The sequence below is a fragment of the Asterias amurensis genome, chromosome 8, assembly GCF_032118995.1.
Source record: "Asterias amurensis chromosome 8, ASM3211899v1".
In the NCBI taxonomy this organism is placed as follows: domain Eukaryota; kingdom Metazoa; phylum Echinodermata; class Asteroidea; order Forcipulatida; family Asteriidae; genus Asterias; species Asterias amurensis.
Window position 1 is genome coordinate 14,012,843 of NC_092655.1, and position 21,368 is coordinate 14,034,210.

General features: G+C 37.9%; 1 protein-coding gene across 5 annotated transcripts; it reads left to right on the forward strand.

Annotated features, from left to right (window-relative positions):
• The first annotated feature begins 226 nt into the window (after positions 1-226).
• Positions 227-15,251, forward strand: LOC139940622 (uncharacterized). Of its 5 annotated transcripts, XR_011786475.1 has the most exons (5): positions 227-467; positions 747-873; positions 10,968-11,110; positions 11,863-11,976; positions 13,107-15,249. XR_011786475.1 is itself a non-coding variant. In XM_071936961.1 (4 exons), the coding sequence occupies exons 1-4, from the start codon at positions 433-435 to the stop codon at positions 13,150-13,152; spliced, it is 318 nt and encodes a 105-aa protein (XP_071793062.1). In that variant the 5' UTR covers positions 227-432; the 3' UTR covers positions 13,153-15,251. The 5 variants fall into 5 exon arrangements, 1 of the variants encoding a protein (XP_071793062.1); XM_071936961.1 differs by lacking the exon at positions 10,968-11,110 and having other exon boundaries at positions 11,863-11,972; positions 13,107-15,251; XR_011786473.1 differs by lacking the exon at positions 747-873 and having other exon boundaries at positions 238-467; positions 13,107-15,247.
• The last annotated feature ends 6,117 nt before the right edge of the window (positions 15,252-21,368 follow it).

Sequence of the window (21,368 nt, forward strand, 5' to 3'; positions counted from 1 at the left end):
GACAATTATTTGCGGCGGACACCTTTTGTCATGACACCGGGTTAGATCATCTTTAGATAGCTTTTAGGGTAAATAAACACAAAAACCTAATTTTCGTCAAATCTGGGCGAAATTGTAAAACAAAAATTGCACACTTCCATTGACAGGGTAAGCCCATCAAAAGAAGCGGGAAATACGGTAGTCGGGTCGCCGTCTCTAATTCCCGTTCCATGCGTGCAAGATGTTAGACTTGGTTTCAAGTATGTGATCGTGGTTTTTAGTCGTCTAAGTTATAGCGTGTGGTAGCAAATATGCAGGGGAATTCTGAGTGGCTGATGCAGGGAACTGGGCTAACCGCATTCTCAGACTGGAAATAAAGTCTAGCAAAACATATCCGACTCTCATACACAACGTCGCCATCTTTAAAGCTGCAAGTAAAAGTGCAACAACTGCATGACGTGCGAAGTTCTAAATTTCAGCAAGAAAAGGTAAATCTTTGTTTTTCATAACGTCCCTGTCAAAGTACACTTCCGTAAAACCGTAGGGCACTTCTGTGAACGGTATTCAGTGGTTCTTCACACTGATACATGTACTTTTCAAGCCCCTCATCAAACTTAGGTCTGGACACTTATTTATTGACCATAAAAAATTGACGTGCCAGAAAATTGTACCATGGTACATGTAGGTATTGTATGTACCATTATGTACCAACTACCGGACTGTCAGAGTGTCACGGTCTCCCCCTACCTTCACGTTGTGCTTTACAGGTACCCGGTATTGAGAGCCACGGTCGACTCCAGAGTTACTTTTGAAAACACAACTACTTCACCTGTCAAATCTGGAGGTAATGTGGGAGTTCTGTTTGATGACGCCAGGCTGAAATCCGCAATCCAAGTAATTAATTAAGAAAAATTGCCTCTTAAAGAAAAACATAAACTGTCTCAGGAAACTTCAGCTTAAAAAAAAGCAGCCAGATTCATCTTTAAAGACAGTGGACACTATTGGTAATTGTCAAAGACCAGTCTTCTCACTTGGTGTGTTTCAACATATGCATAAAATAACAAACTTCGTCGAAGTTGCGAGATAATAGTGAAAGAAAAAACAGTCACCCTTGTCACATGAAGTTTTGTGCTTTCAAATGGTTGATTTCGAGACCTCCAGTTCTAAATCTGAGGTCCCGAAATCGAATTCGATGAAAATTACTTCTTTCTCGAAAACTACGTCACTTCAGAGGGAGCCGTTTCTAACTATTTCGGCTGCCTATCACGAACAGAATTGACTTCAAACTTTGTCTACATGTTTCCAAATCCCTTGCTCACCAGTCACCATCAAACTATCTGACATTCCATGTGCGGGGTCTCACCAGTCACCATCAAACTATCTGATGTGCGGGGTCTCTCTGCTCTTCCTCTGAGAACCTCTTAGCCGAACATCACACTGTCTCTAAAGCTGGTTCGTGGCACTTTCTGCTGCTGCTCCAAATGTATGGAACTCATTACCATCACATCTTCGCCACACTGGGACAATTCAAGAAACTACTTTAAGACTCATTTTAATACCAAAATACTTGACTGTTTTTTTTTTTTTAACTTTACATTAGTGGTTGGAGGATCTTGGTGAGATGTCTTCAATAGCGCACTGGGGTTTCTTGGTGAAGTCTGTTTAAAGCGTTGGTTGATAGAATCTCAATCACCATGTTGTCATAGTAAGAGGCAGATATGACCACAGTTAGTGTTGCTCTCGTGGGCTTACATGATGTGGTTGGATTGGTTTGTCAGGTAGAGCTCAGACGGCGACATTGTTTTGCTTGTTTGTTGTTTTTGGTAGTTTGGCCTTCTTCAGGGATTGCAGGATCTCAGTGGATATAGGGACATGATAGGTTTAGGGTGAGAGTTAGGGTTTGGTTTGACATTCTTTTGATATTGGCTGTTTCTTGGTAGTTTGGTCTGTCAGGCATGGTTTTTAGAGCTTAGGTTTAGGTTTGGACTGACTGTGATCAAGTCCACCTCTGTCAACGACCTCAAGGTAACTGAGATTCTGTCGACCAACACTTACGAACGCTTACCATTGAGCACCACTTCCGCCAACGACGCAAGATCACCAACCTTCTCCATCAGTATCAAGCCATCCACACGCCTACTTTTGGTCAATGTAAGATATCCAATTCAGATGTTCCCCATTGGAGAGCTCTTCTTGGTTAAGACAATTACTTCTTTCTCGATAACTATGCCACTTCAGAGGGAGCCGTTTCTCACTATGTTTTATACCATCAACCTCTCCCCATTACTCATCACCAAGTATGCTAATAATTATTTTGAGTAATTACCAATAGTGTCCACTGCCTTTAACCAAATATTACCATAAAATACAGACAGAGCCCTCTTGTGACAACTATTTCCATTATCATATTGCATGTTATGTTATAACAATTGGACCTTTTTTTTCCAATACAGATTTCCTCAATCCGAAGTAACAGTAACACCCTGGTTGACGACCTTTTACGTAGTGATGTTGACCATTGCGCCCCTAATCAATGTACTGGAGCACTCTTCGCGGCAAAGCAAATCGATCGGTTAAATTTTATGTAGGGTCATGCATTGTTTATTTTACACTATTACTCCTATTACTGTAGTAGAGCGTTCTATGCAGCTAAGCAAAGCGATCGGTTCTATTTAGGCTTATATGCATTATATTTCTTATATGGTTACTAACCCCATTGTCATAATCTTATAATGTTAACAAAACTTTATTCCCAAATCAGGTTTCATTAATTTGAAACTGCCAGTCAACTCTGGTTGATAACCATTGGGCCTTTAGTCAGTGTACTTGAGCGCTCTATGCGGCTAAGCAAACCGATCAGTTTAATTTTATGTAGGCTTGTGCATTATTTATTATAGTAAATAATCCCATTTTCATATTCATATATTTTGTTAACAAAACTTTATTCCCAAATCAGGTTGCCTCAATTCGAAGTTGCTGGTCAATTCGGGTTGATAACCATTTGTTGATCATTGGGCTCCCTATCGGTGTAGTAGAGCGCTCTCTGCAGCTAAGCAAATCGATCGGTTCTATTTGATCTAGGCTTATGCATTATTCTCTTGTACTATTACTAATGCCATTATCATAATCATATACTATGTTAACAAAACTTTGTTCCCAAATGGGGTTTCCTCAATTCGAAACTGCCAGTCTATTGTGGTTGATAACCATTATCGTAGTGGTGTTTACCATTTGGCCCCTAGTCGGTGTACTTGAGCACTTTACGCAGCTAAGCAAGCAATAGGTTTGTAGGCTTTATGTATTATTTATTTTATACTACTACTAATCCCATTTTTATATTCACATAATGTTAATAACAAAACTTCATTCTCAAATCAGGTTGCCTCATTTTGAGCGTTTGACGCGGCTAAGCAAATCGATCGGTTTGTAGGCTTATGCATTGTTTATTTTATATTATCACTAATCCCATTTTCATATTCATATACTGTGTTAACAAAACTTAATCCCAAATCTGGTTGCCTCAATTTGAAGTTACCGGTCAACTCGGGTTGATAACCATTTTCTTTAGAAGTGGTGTTAAGCATTAGGCCCCTAATCGGTGTAGACGAGGCGCTGTACACGACTAAGCAAATCGATTGGTTAAATTTTGTGTAGGGTTATGCATTGTTTATTTTATACTGTTATTAATCCCATTTTCATAATCATATATTGTGTTAACAAAACTGTATTCCCAAATCAGGTTGCCTCAATTTGAAGTTGCTTGTCAACTCGGGTTGATAACAATTTTTTTTAGAAGTGGTGTTAAGCATTGGGCCCCTTATCGGTGTAGTAGAGCGCTCTATGCGGCTAAGCAAAGCGATCGGTTCTATTTCATGTAGGCTTATGCATTATTTATCTTATACTATTACTAATCCCATTTTCATAATCGTATATTGTGTTTACAAAACTGTATTCCCAAATGAGGGTGCCTCAATTTGAAGTTGCCGGTCAATTCGGGTTGATAAACCATTTTCTTGTGTTGAGCATTGGGCCCCTAACCGATGTAGTAGATAGATCGCTCTACGTGGCTAAGCAAAGCGATCGGTTCTATTTCATGTAGGCTTATGCATTATTTTCTTGTACTGTTACTAATCCATTATCATAATCATATATAATAACAAATTTATTTTCCGAAATCAGGTTTCCTCAATTCGAAACTGCCGGTCTACTATGGTTGATAAACATTAATGTAGTGGGTTGACCATTGGCCCCCTAATCAGTGTACTGGAGCGCTTTACGCGGCTAAGCAATTCGATCGATTATATTTTATGTAGGCTTAAATGCATTATTTATCTCATACTATTACTAATCCCATTTTCATAATCATATATTATGTTAACAAAAATTCATTTCCAAATCAGGTTGCCTCAATTCGAAGTTGCCGGTCAACTCGGGTTGATAGCCATTTTCTTTAGAAGTGGTGTTGAGCATTGGGCCTTTAATCGATGTAGTAGAGTGCTCTACACGGCTTAAAAATTTGATACGTTCTATTTTATGTAGGTTTATGCATTATATCTCTTATACTATTACTTATCCCATTACTATATCACTATTATTAATCATGGTTGATTAAAACACTGCAATGCAGCAGCTAAAAGATGAAATGTGCAGTTTAAAAAAATAGTCATTAAAAATATTACTGTATTACAAAATCAAAATGGTAGAATGAAATATAAAAAATGATCGATTCTATTTTACGTAGGCTTAAGTATTACTTATCTTATACTATCACTAATCCCATTATTATAATCCTTTATTGTGTTAACAAAACTTTATTCACAAAATTGGATTCCTCAATCCGAAGTTGCCGGTCTACCCTGGTTGATTTTACCATTATCGTAGTGGTATTGACCAGTGGGCCCCTAATCAGTGTACTTGAGCATCTACGTGGCTAGGCAAACTGATCGATTCTATTTTATGTAGGCTTAAGTATTACTTATCTTATACTATCACTAATCCCATTATTATAATCCTATATTTTGTTAACAAAACTTTATTCACAAAATTGGATTCCTCAATCCGAAACTGCCGGTCCACCCTGGTTAATTTTACCATTATCGTAGTGGTGTTGACCAGTGGGCCCCTAAACGGTGTACGTGAGCGCAGTCTGGGGCTAAGCATATCGATCGGTTCTTTTTTATGTAGGCTTATGCATAATATCTCTAATACGTATACTAATCTCATTATCATTATGAGATACTAGGTTAACAAAACTTTATTTCGAATTCCGGGTGCCTCAATCCGAAGTTGCCGGTCTACCCTTGTTTGATTTTACCATTATCGTAGTGGTATTGACCATTGGGCCCCTTATCAGTGTACTTGAGCGTCTACATGGCTAAGCAAAGCAATTGGTTCTAAAAAAAGGCTTATGCATTATTTCTTTATACTATTACTAATCCCATTTTTATAATCCTATATTTTGTTAACAAAACTTTCATTTCCAAAATTGGACTCCTCAATCCGAAACTGCCGGTCCACCCTGGTGACTTTTACCATTATCATAGTGGTGTTGACCAGTGGGCCCCTATTCAGTGTACTTGAGCGCTATACGCGGCTAAGCAAAGCGATCGGTTCAATTGTTTGTAGGCTTATGCATTATTTATCTTCTACTTTTAATAATCCCATTGTCATGATCATATATATTGTGTTAACAAAACTTATTTCAAAATCAGGTTTCCTCAATTCGAAACTGGCGGTTATCGAAACACCATTATCATCGTGGTGTTTACCATTGGGTTCCTAATCAGTGTACTGGAGCCCTCTACGCGGCTGAGCAAATCTATTGGTTTTGTGGAGTACGGGGGAAAAAAGCGTGTCTGCGTCCCATATCCAACGTGGCCTTCGGTTTCGTTGGATATGGGACGCAGAAGCGCTATATTCTTCCGTATTCCACTCGCACTTGTGTGATAACTTATAATATCTCTCATACTATTACTAATCCCTCTGTTTATATGGTTAACAAAACTTTATTCCCAAGTCAGGTTTCCTCAATTCGAAACTGCCGGTTATCGAAACACCATTATCGTAGTTGTGTTGACCATTTGGCCCCTTGACACAACTACGATAATGGTGTTTCGATAACCGGCAGTTTCGAATTGAGGAAACCTGACTTGGGAATAAAGTTTTGTTAACCATATAAACAGAGGGATTAGTAATAGTATGAGATAAATAATGCATAAGCCTACATGAAATAGAACCGATCGCTTTGCTTAGCCGCATAGAGCGCTCTACTACACCGATAAGGGGCCCAATGCTTAACACCACTTCTAAAAAAAATTGTTATCAACCCGAGTTGACAAGCAACTTCAAATTGAGGCAACCTGATTTGGGAATACAGTTTTGTTAACACAATATATGATTATGAAAATGGGATTAATAACAGTATAAAATAAACAATGCATAACCCTACACAAAATTTAACCAATCGATTTGCTTAGTCGTGTACAGCGCCTCGTCTACACCGATTAGGGGCCTAATGCTTAACACCACTTCTAAAGAAAATGGTTATCAACCCGAGTTGACCGGTAACTTCAAATTGAGGCAACCAGATTTGGGATTAAGTTTTGTTAACACAGTATATGAATATGAAAATGGGATTAGTGATAATATAAAATAAACAATGCATAAGCCTACAAACCGATCGATTTGCTTAGCCGCGTCAAACGCTCAAAATGAGGCAACCTGATTTGAGAATGAAGTTTTGTTATTAACATTATGTGAATATAAAAATGGGATTAGTAGTAGTATAAAATAAATAATACATAAAGCCTACAAACCTATTGCTTGCTTAGCTGCGTAAAGTGCTCAAGTACACCGACTAGGGGCCAAATGGTAAACACCACTACGATAATGGTTATCAACCACAATAGACTGGCAGTTTCGAATTGAGGAAACCCCATTTGGGAACAAAGTTTTGTTAACATAGTATATGATTATGATAATGGCATTAGTAATAGTACAAGAGAATAATGCATAAGCCTAGATCAAATAGAACCGATCGATTTGCTTAGCTGCAGAGAGCGCTCTACTACACCGATAGGGAGCCCAATGATCAACAAATGGTTATCAACCCGAATTGACCAGCAACTTCGAATTGAGGCAACCTGATTTGGGAATAAAGTTTTGTTAACAAAATATATGAATATGAAAATGGGATTATTTACTATAATAAATAATGCACAAGCCTACATAAAATTAAACTGATCGGTTTGCTTAGCCGCATAGAGCGCTCAAGTACACTGACTAAAGGCCCAATGGTTATCAACCAGAGTTGACTGGCAGTTTCAAATTAATGAAACCTGATTTGGGAATAAAGTTTTGTTAACATTATAAGATTATGACAATGGGGTTAGTAACCATATAAGAAATATAATGCATATAAGCCTAAATAGAACCGATCGCTTTGCTTAGCTGCATAGAACGCTCTACTACAGTAATAGGAGTAATAGTGTAAAATAAACAATGCATGACCCTACATAAAATTTAACCGATCGATTTGCTTTGCCGCGAAGAGTGCTCCAGTACATTGATTAGGGGCGCAATGGTCAACATCACTACGTAAAAGGTCGTCAACCAGGGTGTTACTGTTACTTCGGATTGAGGAAATCTGTATTGGAAAAAAAAGGTCCAATTGTTATAACATAACATGCAATATGATAATGGAAATAGTTGTCACAAGAGGGCTCTGTCTGTATTTTATGGTAATATTTGGTTAAAGGCAGTGGACACTATTGGTAATTACTCAAAATAATTATTAGCATACTTGGTGATGAGTAATGGGGAGAGGTTGATGGTATAAAACATAGTGAGAAACGGCTCCCTCTGAAGTGGCATAGTTATCGAGAAAGAAGTAATTGTCTTAACCAAGAAGAGCTCTCCAATGGGGAACATCTGAATTGGATATCTTACATTGACCAAAAGTAGGCGTGTGGATGGCTTGATACTGATGGAGAAGGTTGGTGATCTTGCGTCGTTGGCGGAAGTGGTGCTCAATGGTAAGCGTTCGTAAGTGTTGGTCGACAGAATCTCAGTTACCTTGAGGTCGTTGACAGAGGTGGACTTGATCACAGTCAGTCCAAACCTAAACCTAAGCTCTAAAAACCATGCCTGACAGACCAAACTACCAAGAAACAGCCAATATCAAAAGAATGTCAAACCAAACCCTAACTCTCACCCTAAACCTATCATGTCCCTATATCCACTGAGATCCTGCAATCCCTGAAGAAGGCCAAACTACCAAAAACAACAAACAAGCAAAACAATGTCGCCGTCTGAGCTCTACCTGACAAACCAATCCAACCACATCATGTAAGCCCACGAGAGCAACACTAACTGTGGTCATATCTGCCTCTTACTATGACAACATGGTGATTGAGATTCTATCAACCAACGCTTTAAACAGACTTCACCAAGAAACCCCAGTGCGCTATTGAAGACATCTCACCAAGATCCTCCAACCACTAATGTAAAGTTAAAAAAAAAAAAACAGTCAAGTATTTTGGTATTAAAATGAGTCTTAAAGTAGTTTCTTGAATTGTCCCAGTGTGGCGAAGATGTGATGGTAATGAGTTCCATACATTTGGAGCAGCAGCAGAAAGTGCCACGAACCAGCTTTAGAGACAGTGTGATGTTCGGCTAAGAGGTTCTCAGAGGAAGAGCAGAGAGACCCCGCACATCAGATAGTTTGATGGTGACTGGTGAGACCCCGCACATGGAATGTCAGATAGTTTGATGGTGACTGGTGAGCAAGGGATTTGGAAACATGTAGACAAAGTTTGAAGTCAATTCTGTTCGTGATAGGCAGCCGAAATAGTTAGAAACGGCTCCCTCTGAAGTGACGTAGTTTTCGAGAAAGAAGTAATTTTCATCGAATTCGATTTCGGGACCTCAGATTTAGAACTGGAGGTCTCGAAATCAACCATTTGAAAGCACAAAACTTCATGTGACAAGGGTGACTGTTTTTTCTTTCACTATTATCTCGCAACTTCGACGAAGTTTGTTATTTTATGCATATGTTGAAACACACCAAGTGAGAAGACTGGTCTTTGACAATTACCAATAGTGTCCACTGTCTTTAAAGATGAATCTGGCTGCTTTTTTTTAAGCTGAAGTTTCCTGAGACAGTTTATGTTTTTCTTTAAGAGGCAATTTTTCTTAATTAATTACTTGGATTGCGGATTTCAGCCTGGCGTCATCAAACAGAACTCCCACATTACCTCCAGATTTGACAGGTGAAGTAGTTGTGTTTTCAAAAGTAACTCTGGAGTCGACCGTGGCTCAGCAAATCAGACGGTTCTATTTCATGAAGGTTTATGCGGTAATAACTTATGTGGTATTAACAATCATATATTGTGTTAACAAAAATTTATTTCCAAATCAAATTTCCTCAATTCGAAACTGCCGGTTAACGAAACACCCTTATTGTAGAGGAGTTGACCATTTGGCCCCTAACTGGTGTACTTGAGTGCTCTACGCGGCTAAGCAAATCAATGGGTTCTATTTAAAATAGGCTGATGCGTTATTCACTTTTTTGTCCAAGAATCCCATTTTCATAATCATATATATGTTAACAAAACTTTATTCCCAAATCAGGTTTTCTTAATTCTATTTGGCTCCTAATTGGTGTACTTGAGCGCTCTACGCGGCTAAGCAAATTAATCGGTTCTATTTTATGTAGGCTTATGCAGTATTTATCTTATACTATTACTAATCCCATTGTCATAATCACATATTATCTTAACAAAATTTCATTCTCAAATCTGGTTCCCTCAATTCGAGGCTGCCGGTCAACTCAGGTTGATAACCATTTTCTTTAGAAGCGGTGTTGAGCATTAATAGGGCCCCATATTGGTGTAGTAGAGCGCTCTATGTGGCTCTAAGCAAAGCGATCGGTTCTATTTCATGTAGGCTTATGTACTATGAACTTGTCTAAGAATCTCGGGTTCATTATTATATATATGGTTATAAATCATAAATCAGGTTTCCTTAATTCCAAACTGCCAATCTACTGTGGTTGATAACCATTATTGTATTGGTGTTAATACCGTTTGGCCCCTACTCGGTTTACTGGAACGCTCTACGCGGCTAAGCAAATCGATCCGTTTGTAGATTTATGCATTAATAAATTATGCTATTACTAATCCCATTATCATAGTCATATATTATGTCCTCAAAATTCAGGTTTCTTCATTCTAAAACTGCTGGTCTACCCTGGTTGATAACCATTTTTTTTAGAAGTGGTGTTGAGCGTTGGACCCCTATTTGGTGTAGTAGAGCGCTTTACACGGCGACAAAAAGCGATCGCTTTTATTTTGTATATTATATCACTAACAACCCATTGTCATAATCATATAAAATGTTTAAAAACTTCATTCACAAATCAGCTTGCCTCAATTTGAAGTTGCCAGTCAACTCGGGTTGATTAACATTTCCTTTGGAAGTTGTGTTGACCATTGGGCCCCTAATCAGTGTAGTAGAGCGCTCTACACAGCCAAAAAATTAAATCTGTCTATTTCTATTACATGTAGGCTTATGCATTATATCTCTTATACTATTACTAATCCCATTACTTTATCACTATTATTATTCATGGTTGATTAAAACACTGCAATACAGTGGCTAATTAAAGATGAAATGTATAGTTTACAAAAATAGTTATTAAAATATAACTGTATTACAAAATAAAATATCAAAAATATAAACACACAGGCAACAAGTTTGTGACAAAAAAATAGTAAAAAGAGTACAAAAACTTTTTGATTACATAAAAATCGACGCATTGCTCATCATCTCAAGAGCCTCCCCACACTGATAACGGAACGGTAATGAAATAGGGGAAAAAAAACCCATCAATTTGATTTTATATTAACAAAACTTTATTCTCAAATCAGATTGAGCGTTAATCTGGGGTCGAATTGACCGGTTTCAACGTTTCATTTTCTCTTCGACAGCTCTGTGCACAAAGTTCCCATTGGGGAGGCTGCTGAGATCAGTTCGGAGAATACCTGCCTACTTGCTGTTTCTGGTATCAAGAAGTGTAAAAGCCGCCCTAAAACTGAAATTCAGATTAAAACTAAAACCTGAGATGACTCAGGTACAAACCGCGTCTGTTATGCATTATCATTCTTATACTATTACTAATTCAATTATCTTAATCATGTTAAATGAACCAGTTGCCTTGGATTGGACGAGTTGGTCTATAAAAAGCGTTTGAAACCGTTTGTGATTTAAATGCATATATGGTTAGAAAGATGTTTTAAAAGTAGAATATAATGATCCACACAAGTATCACTCAAAATTTTGCGGTTTTCCTTTTATGTCGCAAAATATCACGGTCGGCCATTTATGGGAGTCCAACTTTTGACTCCCATAAATGGCCGACCGTATCATTGGATGAGGTAAATAGAAAACCACGCAGTTTCGAGGCATATTTGTGTAGATCATTGTATTCTACTTTTACAACATCTTTCTAACCATATGCATTTTATAACAAACGGTAACAAAACGTTTTAAAAAGACCAACTCAACCAATCCAAGGCAACGTGTTGCTTTAACAAAACTTTATTCCCAAATCAGGTTGCCTTAATTCGAAGTTGCCGGTCTACCCTGGTTGATCACCATTATCATAGTGGTGTTGACCAATGGGCCCCTTAAATCGGTGTACTTGGTCGGTTCCGTTTCATGTCAGCTTATGCACTATATTTCTTATGCTATTACTATTCCAATTATCATATAATCATATATTATGTTAACAAAACTTTATTCCCAAATCATGTTTCCTCAATTCGAAGTTGCCAGTCTACCCTGGTTGATAACCAGCTGATAACCAATTTTTTTTTTTTTTAGTTGAGCGAGGCAGGAAGGCCTAAATATTGTTGCAGAGAACTGTGGCGATTCCTTGCAGCAGATGCATCCACCATGGTACCCAAACAACCAGCACAACGGACTCAGGATGAGTGAGTGAGTTCCAACATACTATTTTTGACCTGCCCTTCTTTGTGTGCCCTTAAAGACACTGTACATTGTTGGTTATTGTCAAATATTGTTGGTAATTGTCTTCTAACTTGGTGTATCTCGATACATGCATAAATTAACAAAACCTGTGAAAATTTGAGCTCAATCGGTCTTCAATCGATCGTCGGGGGGACATGTCCCCCCAACTTTTGGAGGGTGGGGCCCTTGCGCGGGTCCGGACCCATGCCGTAAAAGCTTACTTGCTCTTTGCAAATTTGCCCCCAACAACTTTGATCATATGAAGATGCTATTAACTTTAAAGGTTCTGCTCACATTTCAAAGGCTTTATGTTCGGTTCCATTCTTTATATTGGCCTAATATTGCACCACAGAGCATCTAGAATGCAAAATGTTCCTGATCCCTTATGCGGGCCCGGACACATGCCGTAAAGGCTTCACACTCGCATGCTCCTTCTTTGACAGACTTGCCCCCTAAAACTTGTGGCACAGATCCCCACCTGAAGACGCCGTTAATTCAAAAGGTTCTACTGTTACTCTCATTCTAGAGGCTTATGTTCTGTTCCATTCTTGATGCCTCTGATTGGCCTAGATTGCACCACAGAGCATCTAAAATGCAAAACTTGTCCGGGCCCTTAGGCGGGCCTGGACCCCAGGCCGTAAAAGACTCCACGTTCTGCTTTATAGTAGGCTCCATCATTAATAAATTTGCCCCACCAACCAACCCCCCACCCTAAAATCTCTTGTCTTTATCCACCCTTGACGATGATAGGGATGAAACGCCATCTGTGAGCATTATAATAAAGAAACAATATGGATATTACAAAGCTTTAATTGAGTGGTGCATCATAGCTTGAAATAGGCATTCAATTCCAACAGCTGAGAGGGGGGGGGGGCACATCACCCCTCAGACTCCCTAGAATGCACCAGAGAGCATCTACGGCCTAAAAAGAATTTCAGGGCCCTGGGCCCCGCGCCATAAATGTTATGTCCCCCCACCTTTCAAGACGGATTGACTCCCCTGCCTGGAAAACCTCTTTCATGACATAAACCTAAAAATTGTTTGTATTAAACTTGTTAACACCCTCTTCCTTTCTTGTCTTTTATAAATTACCCAAGTGGTAAGCCGGGGATTCGAACCCACACTCTGCTGATCAGGGTTTGAATTCGGTGCTCTTAATCGCTCGACCACGACACTTCCATGGGACCGTAGTCATGAGAGCAGTAGTGTCGCGGGGCCAGCAGTCTCATGAGAAAACCTCAGGAATCGCATGGAGAGTCGGAACGCTATCACTGCAACAGAGATTTAACGACTTGTCCACTAGCCTACACTTGTGTGGAAATGCTTCAGCGTACACTGGGGTCAACATATGCAACAAGAAAGAAAGAAAGGTGGGAAACAATAAATCTAAAAGCAAGTTGATAAAATTAATTTGAAGGTATTAAATTGTTTGTCCGAGTTCCCAGCCCGGGGAGAATAACTAAGTTTTTTGATAATTAACAGAGTTAAGTGCCAATCAGGCACGTCCCCAAAGTTGCTGGTTAAAATTGTAACTAGTCTCTGCAATTTTTTATATTCTTGTTATTATTGATGTGTTTCGGCAAAAATTATAACATTACATTGTGACGAAAAGGTTTGTAAATTGAGCATACCCTCCCCCCCCTTCACAGAATGGTTGCTCACAGAACCCTACTTGATCCAACATCGTCTATCTGCATATTAAATCTTGCCCTATAAATAAAAATGGTGATATTTTACAGGCCTGATGGTATAGAAGATGTGACCTCTGACATCACTCGAAAACCATAACATGATTCGTGCGCATACCGCTGGGCAAAACCTTTGTGTTTTGGCAGCCAGCTAGAAAGTGTATCAATCTTACAATGACTACGCGTCTTTTTGCCCGGCGAAATGTGACGTATACAGTGTTTTGTCAACATGGAGGGCGGTTTGAATGTAAACATAGGTCACATCGTCTATAGTTTATAATTTTCAATCTTGAAGTGCCAATTTTTGGCAATCACTTGTTGTGGGTTCAAATTTGAACTCTGCAATTTTTGAGTAATTGGTATAATCGATGGGTGCATTCGTTTAGCTTCCCTGGGTCGACCCCGGTGTTTGGCGTTTTTTTTTTCCAGGACCAATGTGTGCAGATAATTACCCACGTTCGTCCTGGGGAAAAAAACTAACACACACCGGGGTCGACCCAAGGAAGCTAAACGAACGCACCCGATATGTATTGAGTACAATATGGTGATATATTAATTGTTGACCCGTCGTATTGTGGGACCATAATAATGCCAGTTATTGTCCACAATTTGTTCATACTATCAACTGCTTTTCAGTGCTCCATATCAAGTATGTTTTTATGATCTTTAACTTTTAAAGTAGTTACCAAAAGTATAGCCTGCCTCTTAAGTATGTGTAATTACTGTCACCTGAATCCGTCTACAATACCAAAAGTCCTGATAACTGTCAAGCATTGTTTGCTTATCCCCCAAGTTGGAGAATCCATGTGATATTCTTATTTTTCCTGAATTGTTTAATCTACTGTAGTTTGGTTCACTTCTATGTTTATTTACACGGCCGCTTTATGTAGACACTACAGTTTTTTAATTAAAGAGTATATTTTAGAGTATTTTTTATGTCTTGGTTTGAATATTTGTATTGTAAACACTTGGGGGGGGGGGTAAACGCCTGTCCCGAGCCAATATGGATCATCAGGCTGGTGTTTATGTTATATCCCGTTTCCTTGGTATTTAATGACTGAGAATATTCCCCTGGACAGAGAAGCAGTCCATGGAGGAAGGAAGAGAAGGACCTCGAACCAAGGGACTTCAAAAGGCTAATCCATGGTACTGCGGTCGTTTAACGACACCTCGTAATCACCCACTATGGGCGACCTGCCGTCTGTGAGTTTGCGCATGTGCACTTGGTTCTTCACTCAACTATGGTGTCGTATGATGTTGGATATAAAACAACTTTTGTTAGACCTGATAAAATTTGTGTACACTTTCGCCCATCAAAGCGTAAAACGCAGATGAATACCAACCACCGTTGTGTGCTAATACCCAAATTTTGAGCTCCTTCTCTTCCTTTCTCCAAAGTGGTACTATACTTGTACTCCTGGGTGGAGAGAAGTAGTTATGATAAAGCGCCTCGCTTAAGAACGCAATTGTCGTGACTCTGACCAGTCCAGGATTCGGAACCCTCATTGTCTTTAAAGGCCTTGCGTACTTGACAAACTTTGCCTGAAATAGGGTACAAGGCAAAATGGTTAAGTACCCAAGGCTATAGCATTGTACACTTTTTCAGCCTTGATAACTTAACAAAATGTTTTCTGAAATTATTAAATTTTGCCTAAAAATTAAGTCTGCCTTGTACACGTTTTCAGACAAAGTGTGATGATTTCAGTTAAAATAAGATGATTTCAGTTAAAATGTGCTTAGTACATTATTTTTTTCAAAATTTGCTTAAGTACACAAGGCTTGTAAGCATTTAAGGCAACATTTGCTCAGTACACAAGACAAAATTTGGCTAATTTTAGACAAAAGTTTCTAAGTACGCAAGGCATTTTTAGGCCACATGTGTTAAGTACACAAGACTATAGCCTTGTACACATTTCTAGCCATTGCTCAGTATACAAGGAGAAATTTACTAAGTACACAAGGCTTAAACATTTTAGGCAAAATTTGCTAAGTGAGCAAGGCATTGTACACATTTTTAGGCCACATGTGTTAAGTACACAAGCCTTGTACACATTTCTAGCCAAAATTTGCTCAGTATACTAGGAGAAATTTACTAAGTACACAAGGCTTAAACATTTTAGGCAAAATTTGCTAAGTGAGCAAGGCATTGTACACATTTTTATGCCAAATTTGTTAAGTACACATTTTAGGCAAAATTTGCTAAGTGCGCAAGGCATTGTACACATTTTTAGGCCAAATTTGTTAAGTACACAAGTCTATAGCCTTGTACACATTTTAGGCAAAATTTGCTAAGTGCGCAAGGCATTGTACACATTTTTAGGCCAAATTTGCTAAGTACACAAGGCTATAGCCTTGTCAACATTTTAGGCAAAATGTGCTAAGTGCGCCAGGCATTGTACACATTTTAGGCCACATGTGTTAAGTACACATTTCTAGCCAAAATTTGCTCAGTATACAAGGAGAAATTTACTAAAGTACACAAGGCTTAAACATTTTAGGCAAAATTTGCTAAGTGAGCAAGACATTGTACACATTTTTAGGCCACATGTGTTAAGTACACAAGCCTTGTACACATTTCTAGCCAAAATTTGCTCAGTATACTAGGAGAAATTTACTAAGTACACAAGGCTTAAACATTTTAGGCAAAATTTGCTAAGTGAGCAAGGCATTGTACACATTTTTATGCCAAATTTGTTAAGTACACATTTTAGGCAAAATTTGCTAAGTGCGCAAGGCATTGTACACATTTTTAGGCCAAATTTGTTAAGTACACATTTCTAGCCAAAATTTGCTCAGTATACAAGGAGAATTTTACTAAGTACACAAGGCTTAAACATTTTAGGCAAAATTTGCTAAGTACACAAGACTATAGCCTTTTATGCAATATTTTCTAAAAACGCAAGGCATTGTACACATTTTTAGGCCAAATTTGCTCAGTACAAAAGGCTATAGCCTTATAAAAAAATTATGCAAAATTTGCTAAGTTCACATTTCTAGCCCAAATTTGAACAGTATACAAGGAGAAATTTACTTAGTACACAAGGCTTAAACAATTTAGGCAAAGATTTGTTAAGTGCGCAAGGCATTGTACACATTTTTAGGCCAAGTACATAAGGCTATAGCCTTCCTAACATTTCAGGTAAAATTTGCTAAGTGCGCCAGGCATTGTACACATTTTTAGGCTAAGTACACAAGGCTATATAGCCTTGTTAACAATTCAGGCAAAATTTGCTAAGTGCGCAAGGCATTGTACACATTTTTAGGCCATGTACATAAGGCTATAGCCTTGTTAACATTTCAGGCCAAATTTGTTAAGTACACAAGACTATAGCCTTGTACACATTTCAGGCAAATTTGCTAAGTGCGCAAGGCATTGTACACTATTTTAGGCTATGTACATAAGGCTATAGACTTGTTAACATTTAAGGCAAAATTTGCTAAGTGAGCAAGGCATTGTACACATTTTTAGGCCATGTACATAAGGCTATAGACTTGTTAACATTTAAGGCAAAATTTGCTAAGTGAGCAAGGCATTGTACACATTTTTAGGCCATGTACATAAGGCTATAGACTTGTTAACATTTAAGGCAAAATTTGCTAAGTGCGCAAGGCATTGTACACTATTTTAGGCTATGTACATAAGGCTATAGACTTGTTAACATTTAAGGCCAAATTTGTTAAGTACACAAGACTATAGCCTTGTACACATTTCTAGCCAAAATTTGCTCAGTATACTAGGAGAAATTTACTAAGTACACAAGGCTTAAACATTTTAGGCAAAATTTGCTAAGTGAGCAAGGCATTGTACACATTTTTAGGCCACATGTGTTAAGTACACAAGACTCTAGCCTTGTACACATTTCTAGCCAAAATTAGCTCGGTATACAAGGAGAAATTTACTAAGTACACAAGGCTTAAACATTTAAGGCAAAATTTGCTCAGTACACAAGGCCTTGTTAACATTTCAGGCAAAATTTGCTAAGTGAGCATGGCATTGTACACATTTTTAGGCCACATGTGTTAAGTACACAAGACTATAGCCTTGTACACATTTCTAGCCATTGCTCAGTATACAAGGAGAAATTTACTAAGTACACAAGGCTTAAACATTTTAGGCAAAATTTGCTAAGTGCGCAAGGCATTGTACACATTTTTATGCCAAATTTGTTAAGTACACAAGACTATAGCCTTGTACACATTTTAGGCAAAATTTGCTAAGTGCGCAAGGCATTGTACACATTTTTATGCCAAATTTGTTAAGTACACAAGACTATAGCCTTGTACACATTTTAGGCAAAATTTGCTAAGTGCCCAAGGCATTGTACACATTTTTAGGCCAAATTTGCTAAGTACACAAGGCTATAGCCTTGTTAACATTTTAGGCAAAATGTGCTAAGTGCGCCAGGCATTGTACACATTTTAGGCCACATGTGTTAAGTACACAAGACTATAGCCTTGTACACATTTCTAGCCAAATTTGCTAAGTGCGCCAGGCATTGTACACATTTTTAGGCCACATGTGTTAAGTACACAAGACTATAGCCTTGTACACATTTCTAGCCGAAATTTGCTCAGTATACAAGGGGAAATTTACTAAGTACACAAGGCTAAACATTTTAGGCAAAATTTGCTAAGTGAGCAAGACATTGTACACATTGTTAGGCCACATGTGTTAAGTACACAAGACTATAGCCTTGTACACATTTCAGGCAAAATTTGCTAAGTGCGCAAGGCATTGTACACATTTTTAGGCCAAATTTGCTAAGTACACAAGGCTATAGCCTTGTTAACATTTTAGGCAAAATGTGCTAAGTGCGCCAGGCATTGTACACATTTTAGGCCACATGTGTTAAGTACACAAGACTATAGCCTTGTACACATTTCTAGCCAAAATTTGCTAAGTGCGCCAGGCATTGTACACATTTTTAGGCCACATGTGTTAAGTACACAAGACTATAGCCTTGTACACATTTCTAGCCGAAATTTGCTCAGTATACAAGGGGAAATTTACTAAGTACACAAGGCTAAACATTTTAGGCAAAATTTGCTAAGTGAGCAAGGCATTGTACACATTTTTATGCCAAATTTGTTAAGTACACATTTTAGGCAAAATTTGCTAAGTGCGCAAGGCATTGTACACATTTTTAGGCCAAATTTGTTAAGTACACAAGTCTATAGCCTTGTACACATTTTAGGCAAAATTTGCTAAGTGCGCAAGGCATTGTACACATTTTTAGGCCAAATTTGCTAAGTACACAAGACTATAGCCTTGTACACATTTCAGGCAAAATTTGCTCAGTATACAAGGAGAATTTTACTAAGTACACAAGGCTTAAACATTTTAGGCAAAATTTGCTAAGTACACAAGACTTATAGCCTTTTATGCAATATTTTCTAAAAACGCAAGGCATTGTACACATTTTTAGGCAAAATTTGCTCAGTACAAAAGGCTATAGCCTTATAAAAAAATTATGCAAAATTTGCTAAGTTCACATTTCTAGCCCAAATTTGAACAGTATACAAGGAGAAATTTACTTAGAACACAATTTAGGCAAAAATTTGTTAAGTGCGCAAGGCATTGTACACATTTTTAGGCCAAGTACATAAGGCTATAGCCTTCTTAACATTTCAGGCAAAATTTGCTAAGTGCGCAAGGCATTGTACACTATTTTAGGCTATGTACATAAGGCTATAGCCTTGTTAACATTTCAGGCCAAATTTGTTAAGTACACAAGACTATAGCCTTGTACACATTTCAGGCAAAATTTGCTAAGTGCGCAAGGCATTGTACACTATTTTAGGCTATGTACATAAGGCTATAGCCTTGTTAACATTTAAGGCAAAATTTGCTAAGTGAGCAAGGCATTGTAAACATTTTTAGGCCATGTACATAAGGCTATAGCCTTGTTAACATTTCAGGCCAAATTTGTTAAGTACACAAGACTATAGCCTTGTACACATTTCTAGTCAAAATTAGCTCGGTATACAAGGAGAAATTTACTAAGTACACAAGGCTTAAACATTTTAGGCAAAATTTGCTAAGTGAGCAAGGCATTGTACACATTTTTAGGCCACATGTGTTAAGTACACAAGACTCTAGCCTTGTACACATTTCTAGCCAAAATTAGCTCGGTATACAAGGAGAAATTTACTAAGTACACAAGGCTTAAACATTTAAGGCAAAATTTGCTCAGTACACAAGGCCTTGTTAACATTTCAGGCAAAATTTGCTAAGTGCGCAAGGCATTGTACACATTTTTAGGCCACATGTGTTAATTACACAAGACTATAGCCTTGTACACATTTCTAGCAAAATTTGCACAGTATACAAGGAGAAATTTACTAAGTACACAAGGCTTAAACATTTAAGGCAAAATTTGCTCAGTACACAAGGCTATAGCCTTGTAAACATTTCAGGCAAAATTTGCTAAGTGAGCAAGGCATTGTACACATTTTTAGGCCAAGTACATAAGGCAATAGCCTTGTTAACATTTCAGGCAAAATTTGCTAAGTGCGCAAGGCATTGTACACATTTTTATGCCAAATTTGTTAAGTACACAAGACTATAGCCTTGTAAACATTTCAGGCAAAATTTGCTAAGTGCGCAAGGCATTGTACACATTTTTATGCCATGTACATAAGGCTATAGCCTTGTTAACATTTCAGGCTAAATTTGTTAAGTACACAAGGAGAAATTTACTAAGTACACAAGGCATTGTACACATTTTTAGGCAAAATTTGCTAAGTGCGCAAGGCATTGTACACATTTATATGCCAAATTTGTTAAGTACACAATGCATTGTACACATTTTTATGCCAAATTTGTTAAGTACACAAGACACATTTCTAGCCAAATTTCGCTCAGTATACAATGAGAAATTGGCTAAGTAAACATTTTAGGCCAAATTTGCTAAGTAATGTGTACAATGCATTGGCATTGTACACATTTTTAGGCCAGGTACACAAGCCTCATACATATTTCTAGCAAAAATTTGCTACATACAAGTACACAAGGCAAAAACAAGTCTTTATAGCCTTGTAGCATTTTATGCAATTTTGCCAAGTACGCAAGGCATTGTACACATTTTTAGGCCAAATTTGTTAAGTACACAAGACTATAGCCTTGTAAACATTTTAGGCAAAATTTGCTAAGTATGCAATGCATTGCACACATTTTTAGGCCAGGTACACAAGACTTTAGCTCCGTACACATTTCTAGACAAAATTTGCTACATACATGTACACAAGGCAAAATTTGCTAAGTAAACAAGGCTATATATAGCCTTGTAAACATTTAAGGACAAATTTGCTTTGCGTTAAGCAGCTCCATGAAATTGTGCCCTGGGTTAGCCGACAACAGCAGATTGAGGAAACCTGATTTGGGAATAAATTGTTGAAAATGAATTATATGATTACGATAATTTGATAAAAAATAGTATAAGAGCCTCCATAAAATAGAACCGATCTGTTTGCTTAGCCACATAAACTCACTCAAATACACTGACTAGGGGCCTAATGGTCAACACCACTACGATAATGTTTATCAACCACGGTAGACGGGCAGTTTCGAATTGAGGAAACCTGATTTAGCAAAAAAAATTGTTAATATTATAAATGATTATGATAATGGGATTCATAATAGTACATAAGCCTCGATGAAATAGAACCAAT

Bases quoted from the DNA above. Each gene is read 5' to 3' on its own strand.
- LOC139940622 (XM_071936961.1), top strand. From the start codon at position 433: ATGACGTGCGAAGTTCTAAATTTCAGCAAGAAAAG. The intron at 468-746 runs GTAAATCTTTGT...TGTGCTTTACAG, and splicing joins CTAAATTTCAGCAAGAAAAG to GTACCCGGTATTGAGAGCCA. The intron at 11,973-13,106 runs GTGAGTGAGTTC...AAATTACCCAAG, and splicing joins GCACAACGGACTCAGGATGA to TGGTAAGCCGGGGATTCGAA.